At 37.2% G+C, this 15972-nt stretch overlaps 1 protein-coding gene across 4 annotated transcripts in view; it reads right to left on the reverse strand.

Annotated features, from left to right (window-relative positions):
* Positions 1-15972, reverse strand: part of PPP2R2A (protein phosphatase 2 regulatory subunit Balpha) — an 86642-nt gene that overhangs the window by 69460 nt on the left and 1210 nt on the right. For all 4 annotated transcript variants that reach the window (XM_069575955.1, XM_069575957.1, XM_069575956.1 and 1 more), the window contains exon 2: positions 14920-14994. In XM_069575955.1, coding sequence (XP_069432056.1) covers positions 14920-14994 — 75 coding nt within the window. The remainder of the gene's footprint in view (positions 1-14919; positions 14995-15972) is intronic.

Here is a 15972-nt window from a genome sequence, read left to right on the forward strand (position 1 = left end):
TAATGTGGGAAACCTGGGTTCGATCCCTGGGTTGGGAAGATCCCCTGGAGAAGGGAAAGGCAACCATTCCAGTGTTCTGACTTGGAGAATTCCATGGACTGTATAGTCCACGGGTTCACAAAGAGTCGGACACGACTGAGTGACTTTCACTTTATGTTCCTTGAGCACTTATTTTTTAAAACATATTCAGAAAGAATAAAAATTTTTAACACTAGCAAATATCCACATAGCAAGAATTTGATGAAGCTACATTCTCATCAACCTGAGCAGTACACTAACATTAACCAAATTTTGGCATCTTACACAATGTTAACCAAATTCCCAAGAAATTCAGTTGAAAATTAGAGATGGTGGATATACTAACTAAAGGACCTATGTATTTACTCAACAGTCAGAAAAACACGTTAAAAAAATTAGGTCCTTGGGAACCAGCCTACTCTGTAACATCCAGCATAAGCCTAATGAAAGAATCACCAAAAAGACCAGGTGGCTTCAGACTCTTCCAGGAAGAGTAAAATTCAACTAAAAACAGCTCAAGGTCTAATTTAAAAAGGAATAAGCCAGGGACACCAGGAATCAATAAACCCAAATGTTATTTTTAAAGACACTGATATCTTAGAAGCCATTATAAATTTTACTTAGCTGTATTCATAACACACTGATCACATATCTAGATTCACATCTCAAACATGTACAATCTTCACAGCAACTCTTCAGACTGAAGCTATAGAAATCACAGAGCAGTTAAAAGAAACGGTAGCTACTTGGGCAATTCATTAGATCCTCTCTAAACATCCTGCCTACAAACCATGCCCATCAAGGACTTCTTGTATATATTTACCCACTTTAAATCTAAAATGATGAACATGCTGCATTAACTCAAAAACATGCAAATATAAAATGTTTCTGCAATAATAAATATGAAAGTTCTGACAGTATATCTGGGACATAGGACCTAGGAGAATGCTAAGAGGGAGAAATGTTTTTACCGTATACCTCCTGTACCATGTGGATTTACCAGTATAAATGTCTATGTATGCAGTGGTGGTGGGAGATGTTTATATTAAATCCTGGTTAATAAAACACAAAAATAATTGTCTTACATTTGGTTTGTAAAAAAGATATGCAAACTAAATTTGGTTATTACAGAAGGGAAAGTCAGACGTAGATGTGCTGTGTGAGAAGTACTACTTTTTTCTTTGTGAATGGGAGTTTTATTGGCTCTAGAAATTTTTTAAGGAAGAGAATCCTACTTTGTCTCTGTTTATTTTTTAGTTCATTTACAATTATTATGTTTTCAAATTTAGTGTACATTATAGCAGTTTTTACTAAATTTACAGAATTTTGTGACCATCATCACTTTTCTAATTCCAGAATGCTCCATCATCCCTTAGAGAAATGCTGTACCTACTGGTAGTCACTTCCCTTTCTCCCACCCTTCAAAGTCCTAGCAACCACTAATTTATTTTCTGCCTCAACGTATTTGTCTATTCTGGACATTTCATACAGAACCATGTAACATGTCGGCTCTATAACTGCTTCTTCACTTAGCATGTTTTCAAAGTTCATCCACATTGCAGCATGTACCAGGCCTTTGTTCCTTTCTATGGCTGTACAATGTCCACTGTGGCTACAAACTAAAAGATAATTGCTCCTTGGAAGGAAAGCTATGACAAACCTAGACACATATTAAAAGGCAGAGACCTCACATCACTTTGTCGACAAAGGTCAGTATAGTCAAAGCTATGGTTTTTCCAGTAGTCATGTACAGATGTGAGAGTTGGACCATAAACGCTGAGCAACGAAGAACTGCTCAGCTTTCAAACCATGGTGCTGGAGAAAACTCTTGAGAGTCCCTTGGACTGCAAGGAGATCAAACCAGTCAATCCTAAAGGAAATCAACCCTAAATATTCATTGGGAAGACATATTGAAGCTCCAATACTTTGGCTACCTGATGCGAAGAGCCAACTCACTGGAAAAGAAAGACTGAAGGCAAAAGGAAAAGGGGGTGGCAGAGGATGAGACGGTTAGATAGCATCACCGACTCAAAGGACATGCGAAGAAACTCTGGGAGATAGTAGAGGACAGAGGAGCCTAGTGTGCTGCAGTTCATGGGGTCCCAAAGAGTCGAACACAACCTAGCGGCTGAACAAGAAAAATCCTGTGTTAGTTTACCGGGGCCACCATGACAAAATAAAAAACACAGGTGGCTCCAACAACAGAAATTTACTGTCTCATAGCTACTGAACAACAACAACAATAATGGCTACATCACCTTTTCTTTATGCATCACCAGTTGACAGATATGAGGTCTGTTTCCACTTTTTGGCTATTAAGAACAATGTTGCTATAAATATTCATGTACAAGTTTTGCGGTCACAAGTTTTCAATTCCCTGAGTTATATACATAGAAGTAGAATTGCTGGGTTATATATACATAGCAAATCAGCGTTTAACTTTTTAAGGAACTGCCAAAGTTTCAAATGAAGGTTTTGAAACATAGAATACAAAGGAAAGAGACAAAAGGACATGTAAACTCCCACAAACATCTGCCTGGAGAAATCTCCAGTTTTATTCATTAGTATATCCAACTCACAACCATTTGTAACCACAAAGACATAGTTATGTCTTAAAAAAAGACTTGAGATATTTGTGATTTTTTGAACAGCTAAGTATTGTACTAAACACCACCTCAGCATCAGGCAGAGTGACCTCAACCTGGAACACGGGAAATAATTTACTACTCACACCCCAGCATCATTTAATAAAACTTTTACATGGGCTTAGTCAAGCATCTCCTGGTAATATGAACAAGTTAATACCAAAGGCCACAGTGTGTTATGGAGAATGCTTACTGTAATAAAACTGACCTTTCTTAATATACCTAAAGTGATGGAACTATGTCTTCTATTTTCCTCACATTCTCCAAAATACTGGGCACTCAACAAATACTTATTGACTGGTACATGAATAATTAGGGTCTCACCTGAGCACTACTCCCTATGATTACCAGTGATTTAGATTTAATCAAATAGTATTTTTTTTTAAGTGAACCACAGAGAAGCAACATGGGAGCCTAAAAGGCAGAAGGAATAGCTTTTCTGACTAACTCATAATCTTAGATTAACATTCCTCAACTTCTTTTGGCTTCAGTGTCCTTCTGTACAAAATGACAATAATGTCTACCCCAAAGGCTTGTTAAGAAATGCAACCTTGGTCATTCCTTATCTACAATTTCATTACAAAGAAATGCAATGCAGTTATCAAATTTTCCTATTATGCTGAAGACTTTGCCTAATTAAAATACACACAAAACAATGTACTGTTTTTATTGTTAGGTAATGAAATGTGACACAAAATCCATGGGATTTTCTATTTTTAACCAGAAACTGCAAAACAAATAAGGTGAAACTCTGGTCAAAAATGTAGATTTTGCTTAATCTTATCGTGAAATGGCCTACAAAATAACCCAGTTCTTGTTCCCAAACTGTTAATCTGGGATAACAGACTTGTATCACAGCAGTAACAACCTGTATTTTTCAATATCCTCTAATCTGACACTTCCATTTTCTGCTTAGGGCTCTTCCTGTCTACCTCCAACTACTTACAGAAGGTTCTTAGAATGTTCCTCCCCCACAGAACCCCAGGTGTATCTATAAAGAGATTGGGAGCACACAATAGCTAAGAGGTGCAAACAACCTGCCTGTCAAAAGATGAATGGAAAAACAAAATATGGGATAGACATACAATGGAATATTATTCAACCTTAAAAAGGAAGGAAATCCTGTCATATGCTACAACATGGGTGAACCTTGAGGATATGAAACAAGCCAGTCTCAAAAAAACAAATACTATGATTCCACCGGTATGAAGTATCTGAAGCAGTCAAATTCACAGAATCAGAAAGCAGCCTGATCGCTACAGGATTGAGGGGAGGAGGGAATGGGGACTTGTTTCAAGGGTCCAGTATCTGTTTTGCAGATGAAAACCTGTTCTGGAAACCTGCTTCACAATAATGTGAATACAGTTGGCACTACTGAAGTGTACCTTTAAAAGTGGCCACAACAGTACACTTGTGGGGTTTTTTACAGTGCAAAATACATAAAAATATCAAGGCACTAAAAAATACTTAAAGAAGTTTTGCTGCTAGGAAAAAAATAATCCTCCTTCCAAGGAAAGAAAGAAGACTAGGAGCAATCCCTTCTCTACTACCAAGTCTGATAATAATCATTTTCAATGTTGCATCCCTGGGTAAGGACTTTGACAAGAATTATTGATTGCCTACCACAGTTTGTTTTCTTGAAATACAGCCCTCTCAATCTATCAGCCAAGAGAAAATATTAAAGATTCCTCTTATGCTATTTTAAAAACACACCTACTTCAGGCCCACAAGATTCTCACCTTGAGATAAACTGGGCTGGGTGGGGAGGTGGGGTGTGTGTGTACATGCATGTTTAACACCAAAAAGGTTGTTTCCACTTTCACACAGAGCAGACCTGAAATTCTACTGTGGCAAGTTCTAAAAGGTAACATTGTTTCAGAAGTTCAAACAACTTAAAACATGTTCCCACCAATCCCTTTTTAATAGACTAATGAAAATTTAGATTCCTTCTGAATGAAGTATAAACAAGTAGTCAAGTCAAGTAAAAAATCCAATATATTTCTCTAATATTTTTATCCACGGTTAAAGAGACAACAGTTTTTCAATTAAAAAAAAATTAATATGGGACTACACTAAAGCTGTCAAGTCCAGTATCTCAGAAGATTCATCCCTCTAAAATTATATCAGGAGAGTTTAAGTACTAAAAAGATTCCTAAGAAAGAATAATCCTAATAGGCTTATTAAAAACTATCATTCTCATATAAAATATCCTTGACTTCTCCAAATTAACCATATAGGCATATTAGCCACAGACAAACTTTTAGATTAAGGCAGAGGTTCTTAAACACGGTCACTGGTCTATGAATCCCCTCAAACTGGATAAAAGAGATCATTCAAGGACTTTGGAAAAGAAGATTCCAGTTAATATGTGAGCATTCAGAGAGAAAGTCAACATACAGAAACTAAAATCACAAAAGTCCGACCATGGTACAGTGGCACACAGAAGCATTCAATAATAAATTGCCAAGAATTCCACGTATGTCACAGACAAAGATCTAGACAACATTTTAATCAGCTACAGCTAACATTAAAAATGTCCATATTAGTAAAAAATTAGTTGTTTTTTTTAAATAAACTCAGTGTTTAAACATGGATGGAAAATTAGTGAAAGTAGTTTTAAAAGTTGTATAGAGGTTGACGAATTTTTTAAAAGGATAGAAAAATAGCCACAAAAATACTGAAAATACTGAGCAATAAATAGTTGAGACTGCATTCTTAGAATGGAAAACTCAGCAACTATTTAAAAATAGGATTATGCTGCACTTTAAAGCAGAATTTAAAGAAAAACACTGTTCCTTCTCCTTTCCTCTCCCTTAAAAGTTGAGAAATAGTTACCATGCCAATTCTGTGCAGTTCTCAGAAGGGGAGGGAAAAAAAAACCACACATAAAACTGCTACATGTTGGGTTCAAAATAAAACACAATGGCAAGGGCACCAACTTTTTTCTAATGACCAGGCAGCCAACCCAGAAACGGCAGTAGACTAGACATTAAGGAATTTTTAATCCTACATTAAGTATTAATGATAGTGGACCTCATCATATAGTGACAAAACCCCTAAAAAACTTCACGCATATTTAATTTGGTACCTAAAGAACAGCAAGGGAGTAAGCTGAAACAATCTGAAGTTACAGGCAAGCTTTAAACATTCACACACAAAAGCAGCACTTTATGATTCTTTCTGTTTGCTCACTTAATCTTGTAGTTCAGGAGACTCATCTAAAGCAAAGGTACAATGAAATTAACAGATTAAACCCACAGTTGTAAGCTATTTCTCGATAGCAGGATTTCCTTACACTATTAAAATCTGAGGACCCCCCCCAAAGGCCTTTTAAAATATTTATTCATTTAAAAATGTAATAAGCAGCCCTACATGTTAACAAAGAAGTTATAAAAAGAAAAAGACTATTTCCCCTCCCTCCAAAATTAGTGTGAAGAATGGCATTTCAGTTCAGTTCATTCACTCAGTCGTGTCCGACTCTTTGTGACCCCATGAATTGCAGCATGCCAGGCCTCCCCGTCCATCACCAACTCCTGGAGTTCACTCAAACTTACGTCCATTGAGTCAGTGATGCCATCCAGCCATCTCATCCTCTGTCGTCTCCTTCTCCTCCTGCCCCCAATCCCTCCCCCTAATCCCTCCCAGCATCAGGTCTTTTCCAATTAGTCAACTCTTCGCATGAGGTGGCCAAAGTATTGGAGTTTTAGCTTTAGCATCAGTCCTTCCAAAGAATACCCAGGACTGATCTGCTTTAGAATGGACTGGTTGAATCTCCTTGCAAGAGTCTTCTCCAACACCACAGTTCAAAAGCATCAATTCTTCGGCGCTCAGCTTTCTTCACACTCCAACTCTCACATCCATACATGACCACAGAAAAAACCATAGCCTTGACCTTTGTCAATGGCAAAGATGGACCTTTGTTGGCAAAGTAATGTCTCTACTTTTGAATATGCTATCTAGGTTGGTCATAACTTTCCCTCCAAGGAGCAAGCATCTTTTAATTTCATGGCTGCAACCATCTGCAGTGATTACATTGCTGCAATTCTTTTCAAGGTCTTGCTTAACAAAAGATGCTGAGATTCTCTCAACTCCTTCTGCAGTCAACATACTACACCATGTTGTGTAGGTTAAATATATGAAGAAATCCAGTCTTACTCCGGTGTGTGTTTGCGAAGGTAGGAACAGTTTCCAGGTTTTTTAGGTAGTTAAAGATATCCCTTTGATACTATTGCAAAACTCAACATGTGACACTTTCTTAAAGGTCTGTGGAATCTGAAATCATTATCAGCTGTCTGTTATATTAAAACCCAGCCTGGGAGTCGCAACTTCTGAGGCCATGTGCTGCAACTACTGAAGCCAGTATGCCTCAAGGCTAGTGCTCCAATACAGAAGCTACCACAATGAGAAGCCCATGCATCACAACTAGAGTAGCCCCTGCTCACCACAAAAGCCCAAGCAGCAACAAAGACCCAGCAGAGCTAAAATTCAACAAATAAATAAAATTACATACACTAAAAAAGCCTAATGCTCTTACACTTCAACTTATGCACAATTCTTTAACACCACAGGTACTGGCCATTTGTAAAATACTGATTCCATTATGAAGATCTTCCAAATGTTGACACATTTCATTACACAGTGTCAAAAATCACTGTCATTAAACACTACTACTGATCTCATCTAAAATATCTGTAAATATTCAGAAGTAAGCAAGCTCATGAGATGCACGTTTTCCAATACTTTCTGAGTTTTGCTTGGAAACTCAAATTTTATCAAGAGCAACAAACACTGTCCACTGCAGTAACAGATTCACTGTTAATTTAAGAAAATGTCTGCCAAATATTCAAGTCTGAATAGTTTCTCAGTAAGGGGGGACTTCCCTGTTGACTCAGATGGTAAAGAATCTGCCTCCAATGCAAGAAACACAGGAGATGTGGGTTCAATCCCTGGGTCAGGAAGAGCCCCTGGAGAAGGGCATGGCAATCCACTGGAGTATTCTTGCCTGGAGAATTCCATGGACAGAGGAACCTGATGGGCTCCAGTCCACAGAGTCACAGAGCCGGACATGACTGAGCAACTAACACACACATAGCTCTTTCTAGTAAAAATTATGTCTCCCAAAAGCAGCTAGTTAGTTCATCTTGAAACTCAAATAACTGCACTCACTAATGCTTTTCCTCCAACCACTGTACTCTGGTTTACAACACTTCAGGTGTACTTTCCATTTTGTCACACAGAATGTTCAACACGTGTACTCAAGAGTCAAGATTTTCGAGAGTAGAGACTTGATAAAATCCATTTTTACTGCTTCATCAAAGACATTATTAAGTAAAACGTGCATTTTCAAATGGCTGATACATGGCAATGAAGATGACTGTGGTGGTACTGTTACCACCCTTGGGTGCCAAGGCCTTAATACATGCTAAGAAGTTAGCAGACTGACCCACCACTGCTTTTGTATCATTGGTGCAAATGTCAACATAATGAAAAAGGCAAATAGTGTCTTAGTATGATTATGAAAATAGTTTCAACTTCAGAGACCTTTAGAAAGAGAGGCTGCCAAACCACACTTCAAAATGGAATAAATGGCCACTGTTTTGACAATGCACCAATGTACAAGGACATACATTACATGTCCTAGCTTAAGAATTCCATTAGCAGAAAATTCAGTAAATCTCCAAGTTGGATTCAATTACTTCAAAACAATAATATGCTAGGCATTACAAATTAACTCTAAACCACTCACATTCCAACAATCTCAAACACCTTCACCTTAACTAAAAGGAGCTCAAGTTAAGTAAATAAACTTACATTAGGGAAATCTAAAGTTTTGAGGTGAGAATCCTAGCTCTACCACCTGCTTAAGGATACAGTTAGTAAATTAATCTTTCCGGCCTGTTTCCTGTATCTGTGGAAAAACAACAGCATCTATGTATTTCACAGACTAATAATATGTATAAAGCACCTAAAACAACACCTGGCACAAAATTAAGAGATCTAATTTATATATGACCAGGCCTTTACTTCTCTTTCCTTCTACTAAGGGAGCAACTTGCAAACCTGTGATTACTCAATTTTAATTTCCATTATCACCCAAGAGAAGGGAAAAAAGATGACAGTTGAGGGCATTAGCTAAAATATCTATTTCCAACCCTTTCATTTTCCTATTTAACAACGTAAGAAACTTAAAATAAAGTTTACCTTTCTCCCTGCAACTCAACTAAACTGAGCAAATACAGATGTATAAACACAAAATATATGGCAATCTTTTTTTTTTTTACTGATTTAATACAATTAATTCTTTGCTTCAATCTCTCATCATTCTGCTTATTCCACAATTTTCAAGAATTTTAAAGTATAGTTCACTAAAAGAGAGTACTGAGAAATACCTAAGTGTCATTTTTGGTTTATAGCCTGAGACAATCAACACCATTATTTCATTTTTCCTTTTTTAAACCAATAAAGGAGTACGAAAAAACTCCTTAGTACCTTAGGAGAAAACAAGGATACTGCCTACTACTAGAGAAATACAGTCATCCATATTGTTTAATGGGCAAAGTGACTCTACTTTATGCGATGGCACTGCATTAGTACCAGACTTCTGTCAGCAGTAATGCTAGTGTTAAGAGAAAGAAGCTGTCACGTGTGTTACAAAGTGAAAATGTTAAGACCTTCGCCCCAAGTCATTAAGCTCTGGAATACAGCCGATGTGCCAATACTCTAAAATTTGCAAAAAACTAGGTTCTACTAGTTTTTCTACTGACTGACCCTAGTGCGCAAATCTAACATGCATACTACTCTAAGAAACACAGAACACAAATGATGTTAAGTTCTGTTATAGTATAGCATTAAACATGCTGGATGGATTTAAAACTGTGAAATTCTGTGATGCCCCAAAGACTGTTTCTTAAATTTTATTTACTTCATTACTTGAGGAGTATTTAGATTCTCCCACTGCAAATTTTTTTCCCAAGAACTAGCCCACAAGTCTAAGTCCAAAAATAAACAGGAAGCAGTGTTGAAAAGATGCAATACATTTGGATCCAAGTTTCACTGGCTCATGTAGGAAAATCATATCCTAAAATAATACCCTATGAAAGAAAGTTTAAGACGGTCAAATTTGGAGATAAGAAAAACTACCCTTAATGAAAATAATAAAAATTCATTATTTAATATTCAATATTAAATAGTGAAACTCTGCATTAAAATAATTAAAATAACCATATTGGTTAAATTTTTTTTTTTTACTCAAAATTACACACTTCAGATTGCCCACATGTATCTGAATTTTTAATAATCCTATGCTCACAAGTCAAATTTGAACAAATTAACAAATTATGAGAATTGTCACTGCATAAAGTCATTAGGAAAAATTCCTTACTGTTTCACATTAAAATGAACTTGATTTTCAAGTTTGCTGAAACTAGATTTTAAAAACAAAACCAATGAGATTTCTATTACTAAATAGTAAGAGCTGGGAAGGAGTCAAGAGATCCACAGCACCAGCCACATGTCGATGCTGGGTGATGGGAGTTCATTACACTATTCCATCTACTTCCTGTAATGTTCAAAATCTCCATAACAAAGTTTTTTAAAAATTTTTTTGAAGAACTAGGCAAATTATAAAACAGGCAATCATTAGGGAAAATAAAGGGATGCAATAAAAGTGAGCAACATCGCAGAGTAGTGTTGGCTCAGGAATGAATTATTTGCATCCTCATGACAATGCAAGCACTGATTTCTAATTTGACCATAACACGTGATGTAGCACTGGGGCAAGGGGACAACCACATCAACAGCTAAATCTTCACCTACCAGGGAAGGAAGTCAATAGGAAATGTTTAAAGTCAACGAGAAACAGAAATATCATTTTATTTACCAAACAAAATGTAATTAAGCCCAACGGAATACAGTTAGAAGAAGAGTTCAATATAACTGCCCTTTCGAGAGGGACTAGAGAGGATATGAGACAGAGTGTGGAAGGGACTGCCGTTTTTCATTCAAACCCTTCAGTACAGTATTGGATTTTTTAGAAACCTTTTTTACTGTGAAATCTACCAAATATAGAAAATTAAAATTAATCAATTATTACGAACATCTGTACAACCACCATTCAGGTCCATTCACCATCCCACTTATACGTATTCTTTGACTCCACTCATACAGAGTTCAGTAACACATGCGCCATTTTCCTCACTTTGGCTGGTAAGCTTTTAGTTGCCTTTAAAGACAACTGCCCAGGTTCCTACTCTCCCTTACTCCCCATAAATGTTCAAGTAACAAGAGTTAAACCCTCACTATGTGCTAGGTTTCTTTTCGAGGAACATTAGCTTATTTAATCATCAAAACAACATCATAGGACACATTTTACTGTCATCCTCACTTTACAGAGGGGAAAACAGGTACAAAGAGGCTGAGTTAACTGGCCCAGGACCACACAGCCATCACGCAACAGGGTAGTATTCCAACCATGCAGCCTAGCCCTACAGTCTGTGCTCAAACTACTGTCTCATAAGAGAACAGCTATCAACAAAGGGAAAACTTAAAGCAGAAGATGATAAAATGTAGTTAAAGCTACCATGAAGGCTAAAATAAAAACTACGTTACATGAGACTATGTGAGCACTAGGGGTTTTAGCGCCTCATCCTTCTCCAAGACAAGCAGCTACATCAAAGGTAAACTACTTGAAGTGCCTAAAGAGCATAGGGCACAGAATAAGCACCCCAACACTGGCTGTAAACATTCTGAAGGGCCTACTTGGACCAAAGGACAGTAAGAGAATATGATCAAATGTCAAAATTCCGTCTCAGTTCTGAAATGTGACAGTCGCTCAGTTGCGTTTGACTCTTAGAGACCCCATGGAGTATAGTCCTCCAGGCTCCCCTGTCCATGGGATTCTCCAGGGAACAATACTGGAGTGGGTGGCCATTCGCTTCTCCAGGGAAATCTTCCCAACCCAGGGATCGAACCTGGGTCCCCCGCATTGCAGGCAGATTCTTTACCATATGACCCATCAGGGAAGTCCCTCTGAAATGTTCTGAAATGTACTTAAGGAAAAATCCTGAGCCCTGAGTAACCAAGACCACTGTCTTCTTTTTATTTTTATTTTTTTGGTCTTCTTTTTAAATTAAGGCCCCCAGAGAATCCAACATCTCAACCAACTTAACTTACCAGTAGTAACAACATGAGGCTGCCTCTTTTCTAAGACATCTTTGAGAATTAATAAGATTACAGGACCAGGAACAACAGAAAATCACCTAATCCAGTTCTCTTTTCTTAAGGCTAAGCATACTGGAACCCAGAGTGACATACACTAGCCTGTTACTAGGATAGAAACTCAAGGTCTCCTCACTTCTTCCTATTATTCGGCTATCTGTGTATCATCAATCCACTTAAATAGCTGCCAAGTAAAAAGTATGTCTCAATCATCGTATCTTTCACCCATATTTGTCCTCCTTCATAACCTCATAACAGTACATTTTTATCCCTCCATTCAATAAACACTGAACACCTACCGGTTCCAGGCTTTGTTCTAAGCACAGCAGTTTTTATGTAGAAAGTCCCACATAGAGGACAAAGATACAGCAGACCTGCACTAAGCTTATAGTGCAACAGTGAAGGTTGGGGGTACTAAATATTATAGATACGAAGTGCTATGAAGGAAGATTTTAAACATTTCTGGAAAAGGGAGATGAGTATAAGGGTTACAGACATGACTTGAAGGATGAATATGATTCTGATAAGAGAAGAGTAGGAGGAGTGTCAGGCATTCCAAGGGCAGAAGCACAAAACAGAAAAACGAAAACAAAATGAAGACCTCAAAATAAGTACAGGACTTGTCTGAAGAACAGTATCCATTCACCTGGATAGTAAAACACACTGGCAAAGAAACAAAGAAGTAGGAGTCATACTGGTGAGAAGTCTCATCTCACATTCTAGGCTAAAATATCTGAAGGTAATTCATAATCCTGTGGATACAATGACCACTAAAAATATCTAAGGAAAATAAACTTGGGCAGCATTTAAGATTAACTTAGAAGCAAAACATTTAACAAGAAGCAAGGAATCATTTAGGAAGTTATAGCAATCCTGATGAGAAATACTGAGAACCTTAACCAAGGTGAAAGTGGGCATGGAAAGAAGATTAAAGCATTACAGAGGTAAAAAGGGCATGCCATGACAGCTGACTGTGTGTAGGAGGAAAAGACAATTTGGAGCCTTTGATGGAAAAGAACTTGGGATGTATCGTTAACAGAAAGCAGGCAAGCCAAAGACTGAGCCAGATGTAATCATTTACAGATCACACTCTGAAGCCAGGAGAAAATGTATTAATCTTTTTTTATTTCAGAAAAATAAACCTTTTCTTAGTAAAATAAACATATCAGACTATAGGATGCAAACTACACTATGCAAAAATACCCAAATTAAAGCTACATATTTTGAAAATTGAGTGCTTTTTATACTTACTACATTTGTATGGACACAGGTACTAGAATAAACCATGTTTTTACTAAAATAATACATACCACACTTCAGCGTGTTAAAATGCCAAGAGTATACTGTGTGTTAAAAGCAATATTTAACAACGTCAGATGAAAAAAATTATGTAATGAATCAGTAGCAAAATGCAGCTACTAAGTATTAGCAGAAGAAAACTCCTGATCCATCATATATGTCACAAACTATCATTTGGTTCAGTTAGGTAAGTGTGAAATCATCAATTTCTTCTGATTAAATAAAATTCATGTGGTCTTTGCCTGTTTAACAAGCAAACTATGAACTCCTTCAGGGCAGGGTTTATATTCTAGACACATCGGACCCCTAGTGTGTTTAGGAGGCCCCCAGCAGATCTCTGATAAAGGGAATAAATGGAAATCAACAAAGGAATGTTTTTCAAGGATCCAGGACTTTCATAACTTGGTGCGTATTACACAACAGCACAGAACTAATGATCCAATACTTGAGTGCCTACTGTTTAACAGGTAATGGAGTTACAAAATGAGTAACACATGACTCCTCCCTTGAACTTAGGATTTCTTTCTCTGAACAAGCTGAATGCCACAGGCTTCACCAGAAAACCTTGATTTGCACTATTTGTATGACCAGCAGTGAGTCTCAACTCTTTTAAGCTTCGTTTCTCATCTGCAAAACGCATGAGGATTCAAGAGAAAGAAACGTGAGAGAGCTGTCTCAGAAGTGCCATGGAAGCCAGCTGGCTCCCCCACAGGGCTCCACAAACTCTGATCAGGTACTTAATCTAGAATGACACTGACACAAGCAAACCCGAGCATTCAACCGGCTCCACACAAGGCCACCATCCTACCATCACCCGGAAAAACCGTCAGAACAAACGCTACACGGACAGGAGGTCAGAAACAGGATCTTATTATGAGAACACCACAATCTAGAGAATTTATAAATTTTCACTATACAAATTTTTGAAAATTAAAAGTACCTATTTTATCTGAGTTTTAGACAATTCCTACTGTAATTCAAGACACAGAATACTATTAAAATTCATACCTTAATATTTCTGGACAATGACATAATATAACTACTTTATGAAAAATGTCTCCTCCATCTAAGACCATCTCAAATGCCATCAAAAAGTTTCAAAAATTGAGAATTCTGAAATAAGCTAATAAATCTGGGGGAAAAATAAATACTTAAGCAATTCAACTGATCAAATCCAGTTTCTAAGAATACAGAAGACATGCTCTATATCCATTACACTGTCTTCTCTTATCCACCTAAATTAACTTTTAAAAGACAATTAAAGGCATCATTTGAACCAGCACTTCTTCACAGAATATGCCAATTTCAACACCACACTCTCAAAGTAGGCAAGTTAAAAAAAAACTAAAAACCCCCCATAAGAATATTTTTGAGCTAAATGCTGATGGCATCTATCTCAACTATCTAAAAATACATTGTATAACCATGAAAATGTATCACCATTTATTGGTACATGAAATTTACACAGCAAAGACACCTTGAGCATATGGACCTCTGACTCTTCTTGTGACAGTTTTATATACATCATTATCTAGCGTTCCTTATTTTAATCAGGAAAAAATAAAACACAGCATAAACAATAAAATATTTTAAGAATATCTTTTAAAACTGTTCTCCCACTGCTTGGACAACAAACATAAAACGTTCTTAAACTACTACACTCAGCTGCAAGGAAGCCCTTCAGCAACCAAGATTTTGAAGATTCTTTATCCAAATTCTGCATTATTAAAAGCTCTCTTACCTTCTGCTACATCATCGTCTACTGCTCCTTTCACCTGAGAAAAACACCACTGAATATCATTCCCTCCTCCAGCTCCTGGAAAAAGAAAACATACCAATTAAAACTGAGTTCTGTTCATGTTTACTCTCGTAAACACAGTGATGGTATCCATGGCTGGCATGAGACTAACCGCCTGATACTACCCACAGATACAACCACCACCCCGAGCACTAATTTGGAAAAAGGTTAGTCCCCAATAGTTGGTCTTGTGTTCAAACGAGAGAGATTCCAGGTCTGAAATATTTATCGTCCATGTACTATCATCACCACTGTATACGAGTACAAAACTTTCCTTCCAGTTTTCCTTCCCTTCAAATACAGTAAAAGCCTCACTTCAAGCAAGACCTACCAGAAAAACGTAAATACCAAAAGTCAGAGTTTTTCTTTAAGGGTACAAAAGCCTGCAGAAGAGTTAATAAGGTTAAGCTACCATAAAACACGGAACGAAGAGAAAACTTCAGGAACATTACTGCCTGGGTGAAGAGCAGTGATTCATATGAACCCTATCACCACAAGCGCTCATACAGCAAACACAACCTCACCACCCATTTCTTTGCAGTTCATTACCAGCAAATCACTGGCTCCAGACTGAGAGGAAGAGAAACTGAATTGAATGCTGAAGGGACTGCCACAGGAAGCTTGTTTCCCCTCCCGTTCACCTAATCCCTCAGAAGCCAAAGGACCTTGCAAAGAATGAATTCTGCTCATTTGTCATCATCTTGTGCAAAACAACTGTAATTTCACATAATTATTCAACGAGGCCAAAAAGCAACTTATTCACAGCAAACCCTAAGTCGATCCAACGTGTTAACTTTTTTACAGATTTAATGATCTGTCTAAATATTGATGAAAACACAGAAAACTGGTTTAGTCCCTGAATGTTTCTATTTCACTTTCAAGCACAGAGAGGGAAATGTCCTGGATCTATCAAGAAACTGGATCGAGATCTAGAATTGATTCTATTAGATGAAGGAAGATATTCAGCAACATCAAAATGTACAAAAATAATCCTCG

This window comes from Ovis canadensis, chromosome 2 (genome assembly GCF_042477335.2).
Source record: "Ovis canadensis isolate MfBH-ARS-UI-01 breed Bighorn chromosome 2, ARS-UI_OviCan_v2, whole genome shotgun sequence".
NCBI classification, from domain to species: domain Eukaryota; kingdom Metazoa; phylum Chordata; class Mammalia; order Artiodactyla; family Bovidae; genus Ovis; species Ovis canadensis.